Source organism: Hipposideros armiger, unplaced genomic scaffold (genome assembly GCF_001890085.2).
Source record: "Hipposideros armiger isolate ML-2016 unplaced genomic scaffold, ASM189008v1 scaffold_231, whole genome shotgun sequence".
NCBI lineage: Eukaryota > Metazoa > Chordata > Mammalia > Chiroptera > Hipposideridae > Hipposideros > Hipposideros armiger.
This window is the reverse complement of record NW_017731581.1, coordinates 2,195,595-2,221,062: the sequence shown is the minus strand read 5'-3', so window position 1 is coordinate 2,221,062 and position 25,468 is coordinate 2,195,595. Positions and strand designations below refer to the sequence as shown.

The window sequence follows — 25,468 nt, the reverse complement described above, 5'->3', positions numbered from 1 at the left end:
GAGAGAGGGAGAGAGGGAGAGAGGGAGAGAGGGAGAGAGGGAGAAAATGCTATTTTCTTCTGAAGGGTAGAGATCGCAATTAGTTGAAATTCTGTAAGTTTCTTAAGCTTATTCCTATATGAGGCTTTCTCTTATTCAGTTCAATTTAAGGAGTCATCTAGTAATTTAATGATTCTTCCTGCTCTGTTATATTTTAGATCAGTGGTGAAAACCTTGAGCCTCGCAGAATTGAAGTAACTGAGCTCAATGTAATGTTTCACCTCTTTTATTTATTTACTGTTTTGTGGTGGGAGTGGGGTGGGGAACAACTGTAGTGGGGCGTTGTGGTTTAGGGCGTCCTGAGTATGTCTGCAGCTAAAGGCGATCCCTGTTTTCTCACTCTAACGCTGTGTGGGCAGTCGGAGCGTGTATGTGAGTATTAACACATTTCAGTTTATTTCTGGTAGCTTTGAATTGGGCCAGAGGAGTGCAGATTTACCTTCTGTTTATGTAAGTGATTCTGAATCTTTCATTCTTGGAAGCATCATGGGAGCATCATCCTACCTTCTTTTTTAAGGTGTGCGTATGTTGGTTGCCAAGTGCGTGATTGGCTTTGGGCTTTGGTTTCTTTTCCTTATTAGCCATTCACTCTTCATCCCTGCGCTGAGGTTCGCTTCCAGCCGTCCTCTGAAACCTTCTTGCCAAGGTCACTGGCAACCTGAGAGTTGTGAATTGCTCCCTTCACCTTGCCTGACTTCTGTGTGGCCTTGGACTCTGTTGATATTCTGCTCTCCTTTGGCTTCTAAAATGTTGCCTCCGGGCGTCCTGCCTCCTCCCTCGCTGCTTCCTAACCATCTTTTTTCCAGGCTGCCATTTCAGGCACTGCTGGCTCTGGACCTCACTTGCTTTCCTCTTTCCATACTCTGCATGTTATCCCTGAGTGATCTGATCTCATGCTCTTAAATATTTCTCACTTCTTAAATTTCCAGTATCCATCACTCTCCTGAGCTCCTGACTTGCCTAAGTATTAATACTCAAAATACATAACTCCTTACACATAACATATTCGGATCTAAACCCAACATCGCTCCGTCCAAATGTCTATCTTTAATTTCCTCTGTCTCTCAGGAAAGGTAACCATCTTCCTAAGGAGTTCTCACGCCAGAAACACATACAATTTGGAGCCTGAGTCCCTTCTCTCTTTAATGTTGTACCATGACCTTGACTAGTTCTATTCATTTTCTTAGTTGATCCTTCTAGCAGTTCCTTGAGGATCCTAGAACAGGTATTAATTAATACTTGGATTTTACAGATGGGAACCTTTGGAGAAGTTGAAAGGTTGTTTCATAATGAAAGGGTGAGGACTGATCAATGCCCGGAAAGAATGTGAATCTTAACGTTTCTTGCAGGTTACTTACATGAGGAGGAAAAATAAACAAAAAACAATTGAACTGAAAGAGAAAAGCTAATGTCCCCTTGGTAGGAGGAATACTCCCTTTTTGAGACGCGGTTCCCTTTTTTCATTGCCCCATAAATTTTCTCTTCACCGCAGAGCAGCTATTGGGCCCTCATTTTCCTCAGTTGGAGCCACAGCTGATGGTTTTTTAAAAAACAAGGTATATTGACATATAATTCACATGCTGTACAGTTCACCCATCGAAAGTACACAATTCAGTGGTTTTTAGTTGATTCATAGGATTGTGTAATTATCGACACTATCTAGTACCAGAACATTTTTGTTCCCTCACCCAGAAAAAAATCCATGTGCACTATCAGTCAATTCCCATCTACCTAAGTAACTACTGATATAGTTTCTGTCTCTGTACATTTTTCTATTCTGTATATTTCATGTACACAGATTATACAGTATAGTCATGTGTGACTTTTCACTGAGCGTAATGTTTTCGAGTTCATCCCTGTTGTATGTAGCGTGTGTCAGAACTTCATTCCCTTTTATAGCCAAATCATATTCTGTTGTATGAATATACCACGTTTTGTTTCCCACTAGTTGATGGACATTTGAATTGTTTCCCCTTTTAGGATTTTACTATTGTTTTAAGATTTTCCTATGGCGAACAATGCTGCTGCGAGCATTTGTATACAAGTTTTTGTGTGGACGTATGTTTTCATTTCTCTTGGGTATATACCTAGGAATGGACTTGCTGGGGCCAGATAGCACTTCTGTGTTTAATGGTTTGAGGACCTGCCAAGCTGTTTTCCAAAGCAGCTGTACCATTTCACATCCCCACCAGTATGTACGAGAGTTCCAAGTTCTCTGCATCCTCATGAACACTTTTTATTGCCTGTCTTTCTGATGATAGCCATCCTGGTGGGTTGAAGTGGTGTCTTACGGTTTTGCTTTGCATGTTTCTGATGGCTAATGATGTTGGACATCTTTTTGTTTGCTGATTGGTCTTTCATGTGTTTTCTTTGGAAAAATGTATATTCAAATCCTTTGTCCATTTTTAAATGCAGTTATTTGTCTTTTTATTTCGAGTTGTAAGAATTCTTTTTTTTTTAAGATTTTATTGGGGAATTGGGGGAGGGGAACAGCACTGGGGAATCGGGGGAAGGGGAACAGACAAGTTACTGTCGCTTTGTTCTTCAGTCTAGTTGTGGAGGATGTTGCTTCACTGGCCCAAGCTGGCACCATCATTGTGCTCTTCCCAGGTGAGGCAGATCAGTCGCCGGCTTCTGGACAGCCACTCACTGCGGCTGCTGGCCGCTCACGCTGGCTGCTGGCCGCTCACGCTGGGTGCCGGCTACACACGGTACCCCATGGCAACCCACTGCCGCAGGGGCTGCAACCTACGCCGTCGCCGGCGACTCACAGCAGCCCAGCTCCAGGTTGAGCTGTTGTTCAGCATCTTAGCTGTAGAGGGCAGTGTCACTGGCCCTCATATGTGGGATCCGAACTGGGGCCATCTGGCGTCCCAAGCCAATTCTTAACCATCCCGCCACTCGGCCGGCCCTCGAATTGTAAGCATTCTTTAGATATCCTAAATATAAACTCTTTATCAGATGTGTGAATTGCCAATATTTTCTCCCATTTTGTGGGTTATCTTTTCACTTTCTTGAGGGTCTCGTTTGCAGCACAGAAGTCTTTATTTTTGATGTCGGAGCTGAAAGTTTATGAATAGTGTCATGACTGTGTGATGCTCATGCTGAAGAGAGCTCCCCTCTCTTTGCAATGGGTGGGTGTTTCAAAGTAGGCAGAGCTATCAGTGGGATTTCAGCACTTCCGGCCTATCTCCCCACTTTCTTCCCCATGCAGTCTTTCCTGTGGCTCCAGTGGTCACACTACAACAAGCCTGTCTCGGCCTGGACCCTCCAGGAGTGACAGAAGCTGGCACTGTCAGCGTTTTATCAAGGGGTTGCTATTTCTTTGACATCAACAGATACCACGGATCTCATCTTGTACCTCAGCTCCCCGCTGGGTCCCATTGCCCCTGGTGGCTGAGTCGCGCTTGTCCTCGAGTGGCAGGTACGGGGTGCAGTCATGCGCTTGGCGGCCCTGAGACAACCAGATGCCACTTCTCCTTTCAGAGGAGCCACTTCTCTTCCAGGGTCTTCTGCCTCGTTGCTGGGTCGCAGGCCTGTGCCGAGAACTTCATGCCGGTGGAAAGCTGGACACCAGTGTGCCTCCGGCTCCTGAGTGGCACGGATCAATGTGGTTTCACAAAACGTTCGAGTATAACATAAGGCTATTAAGTTTTAATTTTGTCAAGTAGGGACGTTTGGCAGTATAACTGCCATCCTGAGAGAAAGTAACAGATTTTCCTGTCAAGGGAGTACAAAAAATATCAAATTAAATAAATTTACCTTTGTGAAAAGTCAATAAATGGTCCTATTTTCATTTAGCTACACACCACTGAAAAAGACATTATGGTCTGTGGATTGATACTTGGGCACCACAGGCTTACACACGCAGCATAAATCTTTACGTGAAAAGACCTTCACTTCCTCAGGTGTTTACTCTGTGATGTTGTTTTACACAGATTATTTCCTTACAGTGAATTAACTATTTTGGCTGTTATGTTAGGCGCGTCTTCCTGTTCTTTATCCTTCTCTCTGCTGATATTTGAGTAGTTCTCCAATAACACAGATGAAAAAGAATTGTTTTAGGTATATGTGAATATAAATATGAATTGCCCTTTAAAAGATGAAAAAAAAATCATCATTCAAGAGGGAGAATAGCTCTTATTTACAAATCCAATGTGTAAATTCTGGATTATGTATATTCAAGACTGGGAGTACTACATAAATTTTTATTGATTCTGTCTCATGTAAATGAAACTGTCAAATAGATATTAGGGTTTTATCATAAGATAGTTATTGGCTGTCACATTGGCACATTAATTATAATAATTGGGCAGTAAAAAAGCCAGAGCAATAGATAATACGTTCTGCGTTTAGATGAGATTGTGGTCATAACCTCTTATTTATGGTAATGAGATCTTGTTAACTAATGCTGCTGACAAGCTCTTTGGTTTTCCTGTTCTGCTTTCCAGGTTGGCTTATACATCTATTTGGGACCTATGAGCTGAGAGTCACACAATATGCAATAAAGGCCACATTCCAGAATTTTCTCTGCCCATTCATGGTATACACATTAAATCCATTCAGCAAAACCCAGTGGTCGCTGTTCTCAGTGCTCCTAAGTGTAGAGCTGAGCAAGCAGTGCCCACATTGGAAACCAGTACAGGAGAAGGGAGGGGAACTGTCTATCTGCAAATGAATGGGACGCACATTGATTGAGTCACATGTGTGAGCCACGTGTGGTTCAGTTCCTTAAAAGTGCGATAAAGTGCTCTACAAGTTCAGAGGAGGAACAGAGGATTCCGAGCCTGGGCGACCAGGGCAGCCGGAAGGCACAGTGGTAGCGGAATTCCTCGGCTACCATGACGTAAAGCTCTGAGCCATCTCTGAATCGACACCTACATTCTAGAACTGTAGTGAGCAGTAAGTAGGTGGCTAAATGCACCAACATGGAAATCAGCTTTTGTTCTAGGCCCAGCTGCTTTGCAACCTCATTCTGTGCCCTTGAGTCTATAAAATTGATGTACTAATGTGTGTCCAGCATCCCTCACTATGAAGCATGAGATCATGCGGCTGACTAAGCTGCTCCCTGTGGTGAATGTCAGATTGCTTGGCAGGTGTGTATATTTTTTTCAGGCAACCTAGGCCATGCATTTGAACGGTAGTAAGCCCAGCTGCCCATGACTAAAAGGATTAGAAGCCTTAGCAGAGTGCCCAGTGTATTGCTAGGGAATAGTATGTTCTGTGCAACACCTGAACCATTGTCGGAAAAAATTGCCTGATTCCTTGGAGGAACTGTCTATATGAATACTGGATAGTAGTATTGTAATCATTAATGTACGTTAAAAAGGACACACATGTTTGAGTTGCTACTGCTGGTTTACGGATTTTACAGTTGGTTTTTAAATTGTTCACTCCTTTCTGTTTTGTAGCAGAGGAAACTTGAGGCTTAGATAAGTTTCCCAAAGTTGCTCAGATCCTACAACTGTTTGCAATCAAACCTGTTGAAATCTGTTGTGCTGTTTCCACTCTTGTGTACTACTTCACTTTAGTTGAGTGGTTTTCTTGCAGCCAGTGGAAATCATCTTTGTGTGTATGTGTTTGTTATTTACTTTTTTTTTTTTTTCTTTTCCGGCTAGGCTACTTCTAGAACTGCTGGAGTTGCTGTTTGACAAGTTTAATGCTGTAGCCACTGCACACTCGCTGGTCCTGGGATACCTGCAGGACGCCGTTGTGACACCACTGACTCAGCAGGAGGACGTCAAATTGTATGACATGGCAGATGTGTGGGTGAAGATCCAAGATGTCCTCCAGGTAAGGCCCTTTCTACAAAGGCTGCCATTTTGATTCAGAGTAACAGGCTAGAACATCGCCAGAAAAAGTAGCCACCTAAGATAGTCCCCTAATCCAATAAGCAGAGTGAAAAAGTCATATTTCTATTTAAAGCTGAGGCTGCTGATCTCAAGAACTTCTGTCATCTTCCAAAGACCTTTTAACAAACTTTTTTTGCCAGGCTTTAAAATTAGAAGGAGCTTCTCAATATGTAGCAATCAAGGATGTATGGTGTCTGGCTTTCAGTTGTAAGGTACTTTACTTCACTGGACGTAAGCATATATTAAGGTAATCAATACTAAAATGTTCTTAAACACTATTTTATAAACATACATGTAGCTTAATTTTATGACCATGTTCCTACAGTCAGCTCTTGCCTGCCCCGGGGTAAATGACTGGTCAAGAGCTTATTTTGAGATGAGAGTAAATCTATCAGTATAAATGTTTAATTCTGATTGATTTGTTTAAGATTGGAGGGATAATATGACTGGTATGATGCTGCAGAGATGGTATTTAGAAATTTGATTATATTTTTCTCTCCATGTGCCAGGAAAATGTGTTTGATTTGGCCAGATGAAAATTAGGAATACAGTTAGACAGCTGACACAAATTTGACATAGCTAAATAGAAATGTCTTGGTTAAATACTGTCTACTAATATGAAAAAAAATTATGTGTAGGGAATTGAAAAAATATAACTGTAGGAATGAAATTACTTGCATGGCAAATAGGAGTCTTGCAGGAATAAATAAATCATGAATGGAAGTTGTAGTTAGTTTTTGAGAATGTAAATGTGTTCCTGGTGGACTGAATGATTGATTCTTGGTTATTCATTTATTAGACATTTTTTGGGGGGTTTATTGATGGTTCAGTAGAAAGAATATGGATTGCAAATATATTTCCTGAGGTTCTTTTTGCCACTATGTCAATTATTAGAAGTCCATAGTTAGGTGCTTGATGAATATTTTTGTATTGAATAAAATATCATTATTGTTTCAAAGCTGGTTATTTAACATTTTATATCTTGGTTTGCCAATCTGTCATATAAAAATATGTGCCTTTCATGTTATATGTTCATGTTAAGAATGAAATAAATATATATTTTAAAGCTATTTCAAAAATAGTTACAATTAGGGACCTCATTTTCAGGCCATGATGAAGTACCCCCTGCTGTAAGCAGCCCTAAAACTGGGAGGCTTAGGCTATCAGCACAGTCAGCTGAGAGCAGAGAACACCTGAGGTGAGCTCCGCAGTCCTCCCAGCTGCTTTTTGGGGGATACTTTCCAAACTATGGCATAGTGAAGCCTAAACAGGCAGCAGCAGACTCTTTAAGCAGAGATCAGAGTTCAGGGACGTGGAGGCAGCTGGAATTTGTGGATCAGGATAGTGGAGAAGAAGAATTGCACAGAGAAGGAGCCCCAATATCTGGAAAGAGAGCCCTTGAGCCTTTGTTCAAATCTGAAGCTGTGCACACCTCAAGGCCTGGTGGAAAAGAGCTACTCTGGGACGGTGGGCTGAATAGAAGTTCCAGAAGTTGCCAAATGCTTGGAAATGTTGGTGTTCAGACCACTCAGTGTGGGGAAAATTTGTTGAACATCCTGTGTTTTTGATGTGACTTCAGGGAGGTTGTGCCTTAGAAATAAGGATGTTCTAGGCGCAGAGTAAGGGTTACTCTAGATCTCACATAACAAAGCCCAAAACCAAGTCTCTACAGTATGAGCCCGATCTACCTGTATATTAATTGCCCGCCAGAACAAAACTCACTGTGAAGTAAGACAGTATAATCCAGATCCTCAGCAATGAAGCATTCATAATGTCCAGCATACAGCTATTATACTTGTGAAAAAGCAGGTAAATGTGACTGATAACTGGGATTTAAAAAAGTTGATAATATCTGAAATGAAAAGTTCACCAGATAGATTTAGGAGCAGATTCCCTACTGTAGAAGAAAGAATCAGAGAAAACTTGAAGATAAATCAATTGAAATTATACTGAAGCACAGGGAAAAATAGACTGAAAAAAAAATGAACAAAGCCATATGTCTGTGGGACAATATCATGCAGTCTAACATTTGTATAGTTGTAGGTACAGAAGAAGAGGGGAGAGAGAGAGTGGGGCAAAAAATTATGGAAGAAACAATGACCACAAATTTCTAAATTTGTTGGGAGAACATAAATTCACAGATCCAAGAAGCTCAACAAATCTGAAGCAAGATTAACACACAGAGAACCTAGATACCTCGTCATCAGGTAGCTGAAAACCAAAGAAAAAAATTTAAAATCGCGAGAGGAAAAAAGACACATTTCTAGTGATAAAAATTTTTTACTAACTTCTCATGAGAAGCAATATGAGCCAAAAATCAATGGATGGCACCCTGAAAGTGATGGAAAATACAACACTTGTCAATCTGGAATTTTATATCCACTGAAATTATCCTTTCAAATGAAAGTAAAATACAGACATTTTTTTAGATGGACTAAAGCTGGAAGAATTTGTCACCACTAGACCTGGACTTCAAGAAATGCTATAGTTTTATAGTAAAAGGAAAATTATACCAGATAGTACCTATCTCTAGGAAAATATAGAGAGGGCCAGAAGTGGTAAATGTGTGTCTAAGAATAAAATACATTTTTCTCATTGTTTAATTTCTGTTTAAAGAAAATAATAATAAGAATATATGTGTTTCATAATATATTTAGAAGTACAACGTGTGGCAGTAATTGCATAAAAGATGGCAGAAGGGTAAATGAAACTGCACTGCTGTGAGTTTCTCACATTATACATACAGGCAGACCTCAGAGCTATTGCAGGCTCAATCCCAGGCCTCCACACTAAAGTGAGTATGGCAGGAAGTAAGGCAAGTTCTAATCTTCTCGCTGTTGGAGAATCTTGCTTTTAATTTGTAAAAAACGTGACATCGTGAAGCTCAATACAGTGAAGTGCAATAAAATGAGGTATGCCTGTATATGAAGAGGTGTGATGGTTAGAGCCAACTGTGGTAAGTTCAGGATGCATACACTAGAGTAAACACTAAAATCGTAAAATAGATGTATAGCTAAAAAGTTTGTAAAGGGGATAAAACTGAGTAGTGAGTAAACATGTGACCCAAAAGAAAGCAGGAGAGGAAGAAAAAAGAATAAAAAAGGAAAGACAAACAATAAAACAAAGATAGAATGACAAGAAAACAAATAGCAACCTGCTAGGCTTACATCAGCCATATAAATAATTACATAAAATGTAAATGAACTAACCATTTCAACCAAAAGCCAGTTTGTCAGATTGGTTTAAAAACAACAAAAAATAAGACCCAACCATGTTGTTTCTGAGATACATTTTATGTTAATTACTTTTTAATTTTTAAATTTCAAACTTTTAGAAAGGTTGTAACAATAAGAATAGTACATTGGGCATCCACATACCTCTTGATTCAGATTCAACTATTAACATTTTGTGACTTGATCAGTGGTTTTAAAAGGGTGATTTGGGGATCCTATCTTCATATTATGGAATGAGATATTCGTTTGTTTATTTAAGCAGCTTAATTGAGATATAATTTCATACCATAAGATTCACCTGTTGAAAGTATAGACTTCAATGATTTTTAGTATTTATGGAGTTGTGCAACCATTGATAAGGTTTTAGAACATTTTCTTTACCCTACAAAGAAACGCTGTATCCATTAGCGGTCATTTTCCATTCCCCACTCCCTTCACCCCCAAGATGTGTTTAAGACACTGAAGACCTATCACTTGTGTTATATCTCCGTGACTTGCAGTCCCCAAATCCTACACTTGGCAATACTATTGTTATTCCATGTTAATGAACACATATACCATTGGCATAAGCTATTTTACAGGTAAAGAACATAAAACTAAAACTTATCTGATAATACAAGGTGAGAGGTCTACCAAAGAAATAACATTTCATTTCACATGTTGTGTTTAATTGGTTTCAGGTCAAGGTATGGCGGGTGTTCTTTGTCAACTTCCTTTGTCGTCTTCCATGTTTCTCCCCCTCTTACCTACCTGCTTTTCTGCTCCCATCTTTTTTTTTCCCTTATATATGTTTTAGAATGACCTTAGTCATGACTTGAGTTAATCTATGGTTGATTGTTTCTTAACTATATTTTCTACTCCTCTTTATTATTCATGCACGGCTTTGAGAATAAAGCCTTTCTGAATAAGAGATTCATCTAAATGTTTTCAATTGTTATTGTACAATCAAAATTGTTATACAACTTTTAAATTGTTTTTAGTTTCCTGCATTTTCCAGTTTCCTCAAAATTCTTTCAGGTTACAAATTACTGAGTAATAGTAGGCTATACACCCATCAATAAACTGGATATGCAGTGGCACAGACACACAAACGAATGCAAGAATGGTAGTTGGCACAGTGTTTCACACATCTGAGACATGTTGAATGGACCAAGAAACATTTTAAATGTTGGTGAACTGATCCTGGGAGCATTCACAGAGGGAGAGGAGCGGGGGAATGGCACTTCCGGGAGGTGGAATGACAAATGAGAGGATACTGTAGGTGGCACAAAAGGAATGAGTTTGACGATATTTGGGGGTATGTAAGAAGAGTGGTTTAGCTGTAACTGAGGGTTTATTTTGGGGACTAGAAGATCTGTGTGGATAGGTAGACGTAGGTTGTGGAAGAGCTAGTGTCATCTAAGAGATTGGTTTTGTGATTTATCTTTAGATTAATGGTTTCTGAAGCTGGATATATATTAGATTTATCTAGGGAGTGATTCCTAGTCCCACTGTAGACCTCCGGAATCAGAATCTCTTTAGTAAGGACTGGATTCTGTGGGTTTTTTTAAGCCCTTAAGGTGATTCCAATGTTTGTTTAGCATCCTGTAATTGGGAACCACTGCTTGGGCTAGTGTTTCTCAAAGTCCGTTTCCCAGACCAGCAGCATCAGCGTTGCCTGGGAACATATACAACATGCAGACTTTTATCCCCACCTCAGACTTAGCAAATCAGAAACTTCAGGGGTGGGGCCATACGGTCTGTGTTTTAACAAGCCCATCTGGTGATTTGTATGCATGCGGAAGTCTGAGGACCTTTCTTTTCAGTAATACTGGACCTTTGAGGATTTTGACTGGGGGTGATGAGATGCAGGAGGATTAACGTGGTAGCAGTGAAAAGGAGTGATGGACAGGCGCCATGGAGACTAACGAAGGGGAACTATTCTAGGCAGATGGAGAATCGGGATTGTATTGATGTGTTGTATGAGAGTGCAATAAGCAAAACAGACTTTCCTGGGGCGTGGTGAAGGGAAAAAGAGAGTCTTTTAGCTGTAAAGCCATGTAGTCAGCTTGTCAGCCTGGTTGCCAGTATAACACATATTTTAATGATAGTTTACTGTTAAATTGTTGGGGCTGACTCTGTGCTAGATATTAGGGCGTAAAGATGAACAAAAGACAGGGCACTCACACTGGTGAAGTGAGGAGGACCCTGCATGTTTAGAGTATGTTTTCCCACTAAATTCAGTGTTCGCGATCTGGCACGAGTGGTAACACAATGTCACCTAATGTGGACGGATTAGAAAATAAGATTTTTTGGTTTCAGTGTCCATGTAGAGTTTAATGTTTAGAGCCAATTTAGTTTTCATATGCTTGGTGGTGGAATGCTCTTTAGGTTAAAATCACACAAAGTCTTTGAGAAGCCCAATAGGTAGCTGCAATTGAACCTGCACCAGATGCATGAAGGTGATGATGGGGTCATACGATGCTTGGAGTTCCAAGTGTTTGGAGTTCGAATTTTAGTGTTTCTTCGAATGGAAAATGTTTTTTCCTGAAAAATGGGAACATTCTTTTGTGTACTGAATGTTGGAAAATCAAATAATTTTTGATCCTGTAAAGACTTCAGCAGATTTTCCACACGGGAACCTGGGCCTTCCCTGTGTAGGCAGAATCCACCATGTCGTTGGAAGGCTCATTTGTCTCGGCGTGTATGTGTCTGGAGACAGCTTTGCGAGGACACAAGGCTGTAGCTATCACAGTAACAGGGTGACAGGGTTTTCTCCTGGCATCGGCCCTGCGACCACACACCACTGCATTCCTTTCTCAGTTTCACACTCTTTGCGAAGCTGTGATAATAGAAATACATGTTTTTGCCCTTCTGAGCAGCAGCGGCACTTCCCAAAATGTCACCTACTTGGTGACATGCCTAATGTACCATTGGCTGCACATTTTCCAGTGTGTAAGATGTGAGGTACATGAGAAACACACAATACTCCATTTGTTGTGGGATTCTGCATAGCAGGAAATGAGAGGACCACTTTGAACAAACCAGTCTTTCTTTTCATATCTCACTCTTTTTATATCTCTCTTTAAAACAGAACTGCCCATTTCGCCATTGTTGGCTGAAATGTGTGACCTCTTGGTGTGCTAAGCAGGGTTCTATAGATGGAGGCAGGGGGTTCTAATTGCAACTGTTTACCTCCGACGGCGACACCCAGAACAAATCACTTCACTTTTTAATGCCTTGATCTCTCTTTCCGGAGATTAATAGAGACAGAATATAAAATCATTTTGCTTTTGTTAACTGCCACATAAATGTTTAAATAGTGATAAAATTAACCTCATGCAGAGAGAACTTGAAATTTGCTGTCAGGAGACAGATACAACTTCTATTTCGAGTCCGGGTCTAAAACTGGGTTATTCTTAGGTTTTGTTTCATTTGATATTTTGGCTAGCTGAGGATTCCATACCTTTAAGTAAAACTAGCCTCCCCCCCTCTCCCCCCCAGTATTTCAGGCCAGATAACTTGTGGAATTATTCTTGCAGAAATAGTTCTCGTCATTTCTCTGCCTTTAAAACTTTTTGATAGCCTCTTGTCGGGGTGGCATGTTAAAGTCATGTATATGGTCAGCCAGGCCCTGAGCCTCCAGAAAGGTGCCTGCTCCTAGCATTTTTGTTCCTTGTCAGTGGAGAGTATGTTGTCCAACGAACAGAATTAACATTTGAGAGGTAAAGTGAACTCATTCTCTAAATTGGACTCAACCCCCAGTGTTGTGTATGTTCACTCTTAATGCTTAAAGCAAAACTTGGTGGCAGCCAAGGAGACCCCTCTGGCTCCCAGTGCAGATGTGGCAAGTGTACCAGTGAGACGGGTTGGGTGTCTAAGCTCAGCGAAACCTGAGGTGAATGTCACAGACATCTTCATACACTGGGCCAAACTTTGAAAATAGTGGCTTGGTGACTGGCACCCCAGAATAGGTGGACCTGGTGAAAAGCCTGCTCTCCTTAAATTCTGGTTACCCACAAAGGGTCTTCTTGGGCCTGATCAGATCTCGGTCTAGAGGCCTGACCCATGGGTAGAAATGGCAGCTCTTCCTTTGAACCCACCAACTCCAGAACTTTGCTTTTTGTCTGGTTTTGGATGAGACGTGAGAGGGTGGCCCCGTAGAGGCCACATGCCCCTCAGACTCGCACTGCTGCTGCTGCTTTCAGTGTCCTTATGAAGGCTGTGTGCTTAGCGAGGTCTGGGACAGCTTGGCCAAAGCAAGGGGCTTGCTGGGCACCAAGAGGCTGTAAGAAGTGGTGGCGATGAGCGATGACAGGTGGAACTGAGTGAGGCAGAGCGGATCATGCTATGATTGGAGTGAGATGAAAGCAACTGGCATTGCTTCTCTCACCTACCTGAGAAGATTTTAGAGCAACAGTAATTATATTTTCATGAATTGGTAATACTTTTATTTAAAACAATTTCTTTTCTTAACCTATTCTGAAAAGTAATTTCTGAGTATGCATGAATTTTCAAATATAGCGATAGTTCTTTTGGTTTGATTGTCTGTTGCTACATACCAAATTGCTCAGAAACTTGGTGGCTTACGACAGCAGCCATTGTATTGGGTTGTCGGAAAAGTCATGACACATTTTTGCAACGAAAAACAGAGAAAACATACATCATGACTTTTCCGACAACCCAATATTTGCTCACAGTTTTGTGAGTCAGGAATTCCATCAGGGCTCTGCTGGGTGGCACTTCACCTTCACGTGGATTTAACTGAGAATATTCACGTGGCTGCTTCACCTAAAGACTGGTCTGGGTTAGAAGGTCCAAGAAGGACTCTTGGCATGGTTTCTCTCTTCATAGGACCTTCCAGCATGGTGGTCTCAGGATAGTTGACCTCTTACACAATAGCTGGCTTCCAGTGGGAAATGCACTAAAATTGGTTTAAGCTTTTGCATTTCTGCATAGCTTGAGGAAATGAAGATTATTTCATTCATGTTATTGCAGTGGCTTCAGGTGACATCATCTGAGTGCTCTAAGTGTTTTGGTGGTCACAGCTATTCATGGTCAATGGGCCTCCCTCTCCCCACTTCCTGTTCCTTTTGTCTATCCGTCCTCCCCTCCTTCCTATTTTTAGAGTAGGTTAGTTTTCTCTTGTAGATATTGCCTTTATGAAATGGTTGTCGGCAGGCAGCACAAAGAAGCTCTGGTGATTGCTGTTTCTTTGAGGTTGTGCGTCTGTGCCTATTTGTCACTCCAGCGGTGGCTGTATTCTCGTAACTGTGTGAGTTTGTACTGCTTGTATTGTTGTTCCGGAGTAAAGGTTGGATTATAGCAATGAGGTGCATTACTGATGTGTTTCATACTATGAGTGAGTATGCAAAGCTTAATTTAAAAAGTGAGTAGAAGTTAAAAAGCAGGATATTAATGTTTTATGCCCTTGACCTTAAACCTTTGGAGGTGAAAGGTGATGTAGAACCTGCTGTTATAGTATTTCTTTTTATCTCAGCTGGTAAGATCTTCATGATTTGAATGCGTTCTGCTAATGAAAGAGATACTCAAAGAAGAGTTTGCCGTGAACCTGCCGTGCTCTGCAGGACGCATTTGTCATGGCTAAGAGGTGACAAGACCGATGCAAAGGCCAGAGACAGTGTGCTGTGACCTATTGAATCCCCTGATTTCCTGTGTTTCAAACATATGTGTAATCTCGTTAATGAAATCTTTTGGATTCTGTTACTCTGTGCCGTGGTCCAGCTTAGTTTTGTCATCTTTACTGTCTTAAAATGGAGGTGTACAGTCAAAATTCCCTGTGGACCCTGCATCTGGAGAGCCTCCTTCAGTAGGAGTCCTGCTGATTCTAAGGCGCAATTCGGTTAAGAGCTAGGATTGGTGAGTATTATAGGTCTGGCTATATTAAAACCAAGAGCAAAAATAAAATAAAAAAATAAAATAATAATAATAATAATAATAATAATAATAATAATAATAATAAAACCAAGAGCATTAAAGGCAGTTTAAGGGATGTTAGTAATTTACAAAAAGTGAATTTAGTTTAATTTGGAAAACAGATCCCTGTAGCATGTTTAGGAGAGTACCTGTTTCTGCGATACATAGCAAATAGTTGAAACTCCAGAAAGATGGGAAAATGCTTTAATATACACACACTTTAGAGGGAAAAGAAAAACTAAATGATTGCGCTATAACTGATCTCCATTTACAGATTTTGGTCAACTTTATTTAGGGCAGTAGTCCAACGACCGCAAACAGGTAATCCCTGGTTTTGACTTGAATAGTTAAGAGCATTGACAAATACATTTTATCATCCAACATTTTTTTGCACTGGAAACAATTAACGTTTATAATTATTCTGCTAATAAGAAAGGGAGTTTTCTTATGTTGCTTCTTCCCCGCCCCTATTTATTGTATGAATTTTCTAAATTATATTCATTTATATTTTTTTACTGATGTGAAAAAATGTTTCTCTTTTAACATGTTCATACAAAAGGAATTCATGAAATTATTTTAACCTTGAGGGAGACAAAAACATAAATCAGGAAAAATATGCAGCGGATTAGGGTCCCATAGAAAAATGTTCAGTGTGAACACAAGTGCTAGAGAAAAGCAGAGAAAGAAGGCGGCAGGGTGGGCTACAGTGGTTGAGTTCATGGACAAAGTGGAACTTGTGCATTTACTATATTGGGTTGTCAGAAAAGTCATGACACATTTTTGCAACGAAAAACAGAAAAAATACGTCATGACTTTTCTGACAACCCAATAGTTAAGATTGAACACATAATATGAGTAGGATTATTGAAAGTTGGAGAGAATGCATTTTTTTGGTTGGTTGGTTTTCTTAGAAAGTGTTATAAAAAATCAGATTGAGTAATTTTAGATGACAGGGAGATCTTTGAATAAGATATTGAGCAATTTTGACTTGCCTTTTGATAGTAGACCATTAAGTTTTTTTTTTAGTCTAGAAAATTTCAAACATGTTCAGAATACGCAGACATGTCTAATGACCCCCCATATACTCATCATCCAACTTCACCAGTTTCAGGAGTTATCAATTTATGGTCATGTTGTTTCATATCTATCCCTACTTGTTTCCCTTTCCTTTATTTTGAATAAAATCCTAGAAATTGTATTGTTTCATCGATATTCCAGTATGAATCTCTAAAAAATAAGGACACTTTAAAACACTTAATTGTACCTGAAAACAATTTCCCTATTATCAGATAGCCAGTGTTCACATTTCAAATTGTGTCAAATGTTGTAATTATATATTTTTTACAGTTTGTTTGAATAGGCTCCAAACAGGGTTTAAATATTGCAGTTTGGTAAGTTTCTTAAGACTCTTCTAATCTGTAAGTTGTCCTCCATCTCTATTTTTTTTTACCCTTTGAAATTTATTTATTGAAGCAACCAAATAATTTGTCTTATAGAACTTCCCTCGTTCTGGATTTTGTTGATTGATTCTCCATAGTGTCATTTACTATTTATTATTGGCCTGTATCTTGGGTCTAGATGTTTAATCACATTTAAGTTGATTTGGGGTGGCATGATTACCTCATAGATGATGGTCGATACTATGCTTTTTAAAAAACAAAAATTTATTGGGGATTGGGGGAAGGGAACAGCATTGAGGAATCGGGGAAGGGGAACAGACAAGTTGCTGTCCTTTTGTTCTTCAGTCTAGTTGTGGAGGACGTCACTTCACTGGCCCAAGTTGGTATTGTGATCATTATACTTTTCCCGGCTGAGGCAGATCAGTTGCTGGTCACTGGACAGCCGCTCACACTGGCTGCCAGCCTCTCACATAGCTCACGGCAGCCCACTGCAGCAGGGGCTGCAGCCTACGCCGTTGCCGGCGACTCACGGCAGCCCAGCTCCAGGTTGAGCTGTTGTTCATCATCTTAGCTGTGGAGGGCAGTGTCACTGGCCCTCAATGTGAGATCCAAACCGGGGCCCTGCTGCTCAGAGCTCGTGCTCCCAAGCCAACTCCTAACAAACGTGCCACTCAGCCTACCTGATATTATCCTGTTCTGATTGAGGAGTAAAATGGTGAAAATATTTTTAGGATTATTTATCTGGCAGCAAGGTGCAGAATGAATTGGTGGGGAAGAAAATACATGGAGAGATAATGGTAAGGCATGTTCAATTAAAGAGGGAAAGGCTAGGCTAGGGTAGGGACAGTGAAAAGGAGAACTGGTATTTTGAAAGAAGAGTGAGTTTTTGAAATGTTTTAACCTTGACTCGAAGAAATGGAGAGTCACAGCCAGGGTGAAGTTTTGAGCCTGGGTGGCTGGGAATTAAGATCAGGAAGATGGCTCTTTGTTCCTGTCGAATTTGAGGTGTGGGCAGAATATCCTTTCGAGTTGCGTGAGTGTAGGAGTGAAGCGAGGACTGCCTTCCTTTAGTAGTTCATCAGCTCAGTCAGCTCTCCGTAGTGGCCACCAGGAGCATATTAGACAGTCCCTAGAGACTGGTGTTTCTTGTAGTCATGCCACATTTTGCCTTTCTCTGCTTTTGAATTTTTTAATCCTGAGTGGCTGATGTGATAGCAAATTTTTGAGCAGGACCCAGGTTCTGTTCAGGTGAGGGGCGGGTGTTGGCTTTCTAAAGCTGGTGATTCCTTGAGGGATAGGGACAGACAGCTTGAAGAAGAAATGAACGCCTGTGTTAACAGGTCTGCAAGTGAGCTTGGACGAAAGTGAAGAAGCAGAGCAAGTAGGACAAAAAGTACGTTGGGTCAGCCGTAGGGAAAAGACCTTGGAGTTGAGATGACTTGATATTATCTCCCTCTTCATCCCCGTATCAGCCAGCCTGACCTACGCCATGACTGCGAACGGGTGAGTGAGGGCAGACAGCGGTGTCTTGAGACCCTCTACTGCTTGTTCATCATTACGTCCCTCAGAACTCCAAGGAATGTGGTTAATGGGAAGCCACCGAGACTGTATATAGTCCTAGAAAAGCTCTTCCTAACTTGAAGGATCTTAAGAAAATGTGTTATTCAGAGATCTTAAACTGTTTAGCAGCATCGTACCTACCCACGTATGCTTTATGTATACTTCTTCCTAGTTGTAGAAGAATGGACAAAATAAATGTTTCCTGCCAAATCTATGCCTATAATATAAGCAAGTGTTGGAAAAGGCAATGGGCACTTCTTCACAGGAGAATAGACTTCAAAAATCATTTAAATGGTGTTCATCCTTCATAAGATCATATAAGAAATTTTACAGCTTTCAAAGGTGCAGATTTTTTTTTTTTTTTTAGTTTTCAGCTTCCCAGAGTATTTTGTTAGTGTTGCCAAAGCATTGTGTCGCACTAGTGAATGGCATGAGCCCTTTTAAATTAACTACCTACAAGGTTTGAAGGATTTTGAAAATAGAACGTGAGCCACAACAGAATTCGCCGCTTGAGATATGATTCCATCTAAGGAAGACAAGGGCTGCCGCCAAGTGAACTACACACAACAGATGACGAAAGCTCAGCACGACACAGCCAGTCTCACGGGGGTGATAAATGACAGCACATTAGATATGTGTCAGCAACGTGATATGGCAGTGGAAAAGGCCAGCACTATTTTGGGCTGTGATGCACAGGACGGCATCGCATCACGGATCTGGAGTCCATCATCCCGGTCTCTGCAGTTCTGCACACGGGTGCCCCGGGATGACAGGCAGCTGGGTGGGAGTCCCCAGCGGGGCGCCTGTGGTGATGAAGGACTTCAGACGAGGCGAGTTGCAGTGCTTTTGGGAAAAGCTGGCATGTGTAGGAACAGGCATGGAAGCGAAGAGATGTTTAACCTTTTCAAAGAGGAGGATACTCTAGAAAGATCATCCCTGCGAAGTTAGTCACTCAGAGTTGGCACTCCTCAGGTGTTGGCGTCGATTTAAGAAAGGAAACTTTTTGAGGGGTTACTCATGCATTTTCGCAGATCGCTGATGGTCGGAAAGGGGCTCCAAACCAAAATTAAGCAAATACTTGTTTCTTGTCCACAGTGTTTTTATCCAGGAATCAACAAACCTGGCAATGCCTGCTACGCCGGGAAAGCAAGTACTCAATAGTGATCGATAATGTAGGTCAGATGCTTTTGATTGGCAGCTCAAATGCAAATGCATTGGGACCAACGAGGGGGAGACTTTCTAGTTAAATTTTTAAAAATTCAAGTATGAAATAAAGGAATGATTTACTTTCCACAATGGCGCAGGTGAGCACAGCATAAAGAACGTTGCAGAGCGTCAGGTGAATGTCAGGGGCCATTTCTCTAGTGACAACAATTGGACCACAGGATAGTCCCCTAGGAAAATGGAGTTGAGTTCCACCGGGCATTGGATCCTGACAGAATTGAATGTGTGTCAGTAGGGAAACAGGCTGGCTCTCCCTGTAGGCTCTTCCATTTCTTTTCCGTTTCTGGTCCCTTGTTGATGATCTGTACACCTGCTGTGATCAGGAAGAAATACAATCTCATGTTTTCGTAAACCCAGGCGCATGTTAGATGCTCTGCTGACTGACACAGGCTAAAGAGGAGCTTCGCTGACCTGAAGGTGACCCTGCACCATCCCCCGTGATTTTAGAGAATGTCTCCCCTCTGTGCGGGATGCGGCACTAGCAGGGTCAGTAGGTTCCTTTAGTGAAGACGGGTGGATTTGATAAGAGTGGACTGGTGTGTATGGGGTCAGAGTCTTAAGAGACATATTAATAACCCAACAAGGTTGCAAGCCTGCCCCTCCGGGGTGCTTTGGGAACAGAAGAGGTGCAGGGGATAACGCCAGTCCTTCTCCCCTGCTCCCAGGAGTTTACTTTAAGGATAAGGATGTTCAGCAGGCTAGGTGACAGTAGACCTTCCTGTCTCCTGTAGAAATGCGATAATTTCAGGTTCCTGGATGGGAAGGGGCTCCTGAATGAAAGCTGGACCCCTTATGGTCTGGGGGTAGTGTGTGGGCCAGTGTTTGTATCATCAAAGAAGTACACTGAAAATGCAAACTAAATTTTAGGGTCGTTATAAATAGTCTGTGTTTCCCTGTAATGAATGAGTTTGTTGGATAAGATTTTCTTGGTTTGGCATTCAAATGCCTCCACCATTTAGACAAAGCCTATTTCTCAGTGCTTCGTTGTACTCTATTCCTATAGAAATGCCGTGTTCCAATTAAATTAGTCTCTCTCTATCCTCTAAATATGACTGTTCTTTCTCACACCGGTCCTTTTGTTTGTACCGCACGTCTTCCACTGTCATTGCTCCATCCTTGAAGACCTTCTCCGAGGTGCTGCAATCTGCTCTGTCTTATCACATCTATGAAGCATTCATTGATCATTTCCTTTCAAGAACTCGTTGCACTTTTCATATTTATTACTCATTTGACATATCTCATAGGTATATTTTTCTTCCTCTGCGGAATCTACATCTTACCTTTTCAATCAGATAAAAGTCCTCTGGAGGACCGTTTCTTACTTGTCTGTAAATTTCTCACAGTGCTTTTGCACTTTCAGTTGTTAATTGAGGCTCCTCCCAGCCCCAGCATTTGGCCCAGCTTCTTATGTGCAGTATGTACTTACTAAATACTTCTTGAATGAATGAGTAGTAGATATCCAAAACATATCTATTGATTGGTTGATTTAAGTTGAGTTTTAAATGCCGTGTAAATGTGATGAATTTTGTAGAGTTAAAAGCCATGAAGCAGAGGAATCATAACACTGGGAAGGTTTGCTGTAGTTCCCAGGAGACCCGTCCATGCTGTTTTCTCTTATACCGGAGGGCAGTTAGGTCATCCCTGGGTTTCTGATGTCCAGGCAGATGAGCTCAGGGTCCCAGATGAGGGGCACGAAATAATGCTGGCAAGAGAAACCGGTGAAATTGAGAGCATCACAGTAGGTGTTGTTACTGGATCACTGACACTCATTTATCGCCATCATTTTCATCGTGGGTGTGACAATAGTTTGGAAGAAGGGTGAAAAATTTGATTGCAGGTTAAATTAGAATGTACAAAATTGTCCTTCGTTCTTTGGGGGAAAAAAAAGAGATTTTTAGATTTGATTTTTTTCATTTTGATTTTCTGCTTATTAAACAAATTTTCCTTCCCATCTTGCGATAAGTGAACTGCACTTGTTGTAAATTAAATCCACTTCTTTCAGTGACATCTTTCGTGTGCAATTACCTTTTTAAAGTGTTAAGTCTTTCTTTGGAATCATCAGAGCTTCTGTTATGCAATTCTTTTGAGGAAGTGCTGTTTAATCAGAGCGTGCATTTCACCAGAGGGGCAGCTATGGGTGAGAGGTGTGGAGGTGTTTCCTCCGAGTACAGTTGGTGAAGTGTTCTGTGGGCCTCTGGGAGATGAGGTGCTATAGAAACAGTCCCGACCTGTACAGAGGGAACCGTGCCAACACCATTGATGATTCTTTTGCATAATCAAAGAATTAAACGAAAAAGTCTTTAATTTTCAGCTCCATTAGAGATGCAAGAATCAAGAAAGATGTTTGCCAAATGGGAAGGGACTAAATTGGTGGGAGAAAGAAAATTTAATTTCAAGCTTCAAGGGAATGTTACAAATCTAGCATAAAAATTGTGCCAAAAGTGCCCGACAGTGTCCCTTTTAAAGACCAGCAAAGTGACAAGGAGAAAAAAGATGGAAAAAAGGAACTACAAGCATATGAAATTAAAGTTGCTGTAATCGAGTCAGTTTATGGTAGTAAATTACTCCTGAGAGCCTCAATTCGAGGATGCCCAGCTAGTCTCTGGTAATTAGTATCGTTTTGTGTGGTCACCAAGTCTTTATGTTATTGTTGCTGGTCAAAAAGCAGTACTTTTGCCTTTTTTTTTTTTTTTAACTAGTAGCAGTTGGAGATGATGAAACATCCATTTACTTGTGGAAGGGTAAAGGTGAAATTCTTAAAGTGAAATAGGGCCATATAAAGTGCTCACTTTCAAGAAAGTTTGCATTTTTAATATAAAATACTTATAATTTTCCTCCTCGTTCATATAAACACCATTCCAGTATGTGTGAAGTGCTGTTGATCTTCTTCGGGGATCATTAATCATCAGACGAGAGAGATGGGAAAGGACGTTCAGTGAAGAACCATACCCTTTTCTTTAACAAACTAAAAACCTGGAGGCAGGCAGACGAGCTTGGGAAAACCCTCCTCTTTTCTATCTGTTCTGCCCTTGACTTTCTAGCTACTCTGTCTTCCTTCACCCGTGGCCAGCTGGGATGGGGTCGGGTCTGAGCAGTTCACAGAAGTAAAGGAGTGCGTGACTAGGGCCCCAGAGCTGTCGTGGTTATGAATACACTGAGATTATTTGTTTGTAGCCTCTCGGTGACTCTGGAGGCAGTGAGTTTTACTGCTCAAGTAAAAAAAATATATATATATTTAACGCACACGTATTTAGAAAGGAAAAAGCCATCTGTTCATTTTGCCTGTATTTCTGTAGGGATTTAACCTGACATGAATCGCTTGGGATTTGTAAAGAATAAACCTATGATAACATTTTATGGAAAAGGGTGCCAGGAGGTGGGGGTTGATGGTGGGGGGCAACCAAAACTTTGTCTTCAGGGATTATTTAGCTCCCAACTCAGCAGATGCTTTTCTTTTTCTTTTTCCTTTATTGCATATGTACATAGCAAACAATTGTGTGTGTGTGTGTGTGTGTGTGTGTGTGTGTATATATATATATATATATATGTATATTTTAATGTTAGCCTTTTGTGACTCTGGAAGAGGTTCATTGCTTCACCTTATCATAAACATTTCTCAGGGTTGACACTGGCACCGGAATGACTTTAGACCAGTGGTTCAGAGCGTCATCAGCATCACTTGGGAACTAGTTAAAAGCACAAATTCTAGGGCTCCCTCCCAGACTTCCTGATTGAGAAACTCCAGGAGGATGGGGCGCTGCCACCTGTGTTGAACACGCCTTCTGATGTTCAGAACCAGGAATTAGACACCAGCCTGTAAGAAGGAAATGCCGGTGTTCCTTTCGGGACCTTTGGCACTCACACTCACTTGTGCTGATGAGTCTAGGCCAAGCCTTGAATGCATTCTTGCCTTCAACCCTCACAGCACGCAGAGAGCTTAGTGGTATTATTCCCATGCTCACAGGATGACACTGTCCAAGCTCATGATTGGGGCATGGTCGGGACAGGCTTTGAACCCTTGTCTGCTTTCAATATTTATTATCTTTTCTATTCAATAGGAAGATTTTTAAAAGAATGATTTTAAGTGACTGTTCTTGTGACTTTTTACAGCTAAATATGTCATCGTTAAGAAGGTACCCAAGAGGATTGTTACATGGCCAGTCGGGTCCCGAGTGCAAATCAGAGTGTAAACTGAGAACCCAGTTCTAGCCCCAGCTTTGCCTTCATTCCCTCCCCCTCCCTCCTTCCCTCCCTCCCTCCCTCCATTTAGTCAGCCTAATACCTTAGGGAACAGGCTTCCTCTTGGGAGTTCTGGTTCTTTAGGTGACTGTCACTTTCCTGTGAAATAAAGCAAGGCCTCCACTTCAAACTGGAAAGATTAGCATGGTGGAGTGGCCCCTTCAAGGTCCTCATCTCCTTTCAAGTAGAAGAGCTCTAGTTTGCCTCTGTGCATATTGGTGTTGTAAAACAGGTTTTGCGACGACCCTATTTCAGAGAGCAAAGCAATCCAAACTAAGATGCTGATGTTCACTTTTCCCTGCATTTTATATATTTAGGAGTCCATTTGCAAACCGAAAGTATTTCTTTGACTTGCAACTTTGCTCTTTGTCACAGCAATCATGGTTCTCTCCATCTCAAGTCTTGATTCAAAACAGCCTTTGCACCAGCCTGGACCTGCTACAGGCAGAGCTGATCTAGACATCCTGTCTAGGCCTGTACATACCCTCTGGTTTCATTGTCTTGTGTGTTGACCCCTCCCTGTCACCTAAAGTTGCAGTCTCTTTGACGGAATTATTAGCTCTTGCGTACTGAGGATGATTTCTTTGTTTTTTTCTGTCAAGTAATATTGTCATTTCATAGTAGCTGCTCAGTAATTTCATGAAGAATTAATATTTTGATGCTTCCTTATATTGCTATTTTTCCTGTTATTTCAAGCCTGTCCTATGTATTATTCCCTTCATCTTTCAGTATTCGTAATTCATCTTGCTACCTCTAGGCCTCTGTATTAGTCATTTCTCTGCTGCAGATACACCATTCTCTCTCTCTCTCTCTTTTTTTTCTTTAGCTGAGCCATTCTGCTACCTGTTGGCAGCTCAGCAGCAGCTCAGCTCGGGTTGGGAATCAAACCTGCGACCCTGTTGCTCAGAGCTCGCACTCTTTTTTTTTTTTTTTTAAGATTTTTATTGGGGAATTGGGGGACAGGGAACAGACAAGTTGCTGTCCTTTTGTTCTTCAGTCTAGTTGTGGAGGACATTGCTTCACTGGCCCAAGTTGGCACCATCATTGCGCTCTTCCCCGTCGAGGCAGATCAGTCGCCGGCTTCTGGACGGCCGCTCACTGTGGCTGCTGGCCGCTCACGCTGGCTGCTGGCTACACACGGTAGCCCATGGCAACCCACTGCAGCAGGGGCTGCAGCCTACGCCGTCGCCGGCGACTCATGGCAGCCCAGCTCCAGGTTGAGCTGTTGTTCAGCATCTTAGCTGTAGAGGGCAGTGTCACTGGCCCTCATATATGGGATCCAAACCGGGGCCCTCTGGCGTCCCAAGCCAGCTTTTAACCAATGCACCCACTCGGCTGGCCCCAGAGCTCGCACTCTTGAGCGAGTTCTTAACCAACTGAGCCACTCGGCTGGCCCCGCCATTCTCTTTTGTTTCTCTATATTTACTGTCTCCACGAATAATAAAAAAATTGTATCTAACATGTACTGAGCACTTACCACGTGCCGCTATGTTTAGTGCTGTCCACACATCCTATGTAGTCCCCACATTGATAACGCCATCACTAGTGTTACTAATAGCTGACAAAAGTGATATTTAAGGAGGTTAAGTGACTTGCCCCTGCTATTAAGTGGTGAGACTGCCGTTCAAAGTCAGCTTTGTCTAATTGCAGTTAGACACTTAACCCGTATGACCTGTGTCTCCATTGTTTTCAAAATGTATGTAGCCCGTTCTGGTTTTGTCTGCTTCCCTTTGTTATGGTATCTTAATTCATGTATTGGGCTTAACATGCTTGTTGTAATCTGAAAAAAATAACGTAGAGAACACTAGGCAGACCCTCCGGGCCAGAACTCCCACAGGTAAAGTGTTGGGTGTCTCCTACTAGAGGGATCTGAACATCATAAGGGGCCACGATGAGCCACAACCTCCCGGTACAGATTTATTTTACGCAGTTCAGCAATCCCCTCATACTCACGCTGGGGTGCCTTTTTCAGTAGTAGATTCTAACACGAGGGTAAGGATAGGGA

The 25,468-nt window shown here is 41.5% G+C and overlaps 1 protein-coding gene across 1 annotated transcript in view; it reads left to right on the top strand.

The window, feature by feature from the left end:
* Positions 1-25,468, top strand: part of EXOC4 (exocyst complex component 4) — a 706,914-nt gene that overhangs the window by 85,779 nt on the left and 595,667 nt on the right. The window contains exon 7 of the mRNA XM_019654783.1: positions 5,658-5,832. Within this exon, the coding sequence (XP_019510328.1) occupies positions 5,658-5,832 (175 nt within the window). The remainder of the gene's footprint in view (positions 1-5,657; positions 5,833-25,468) is intronic.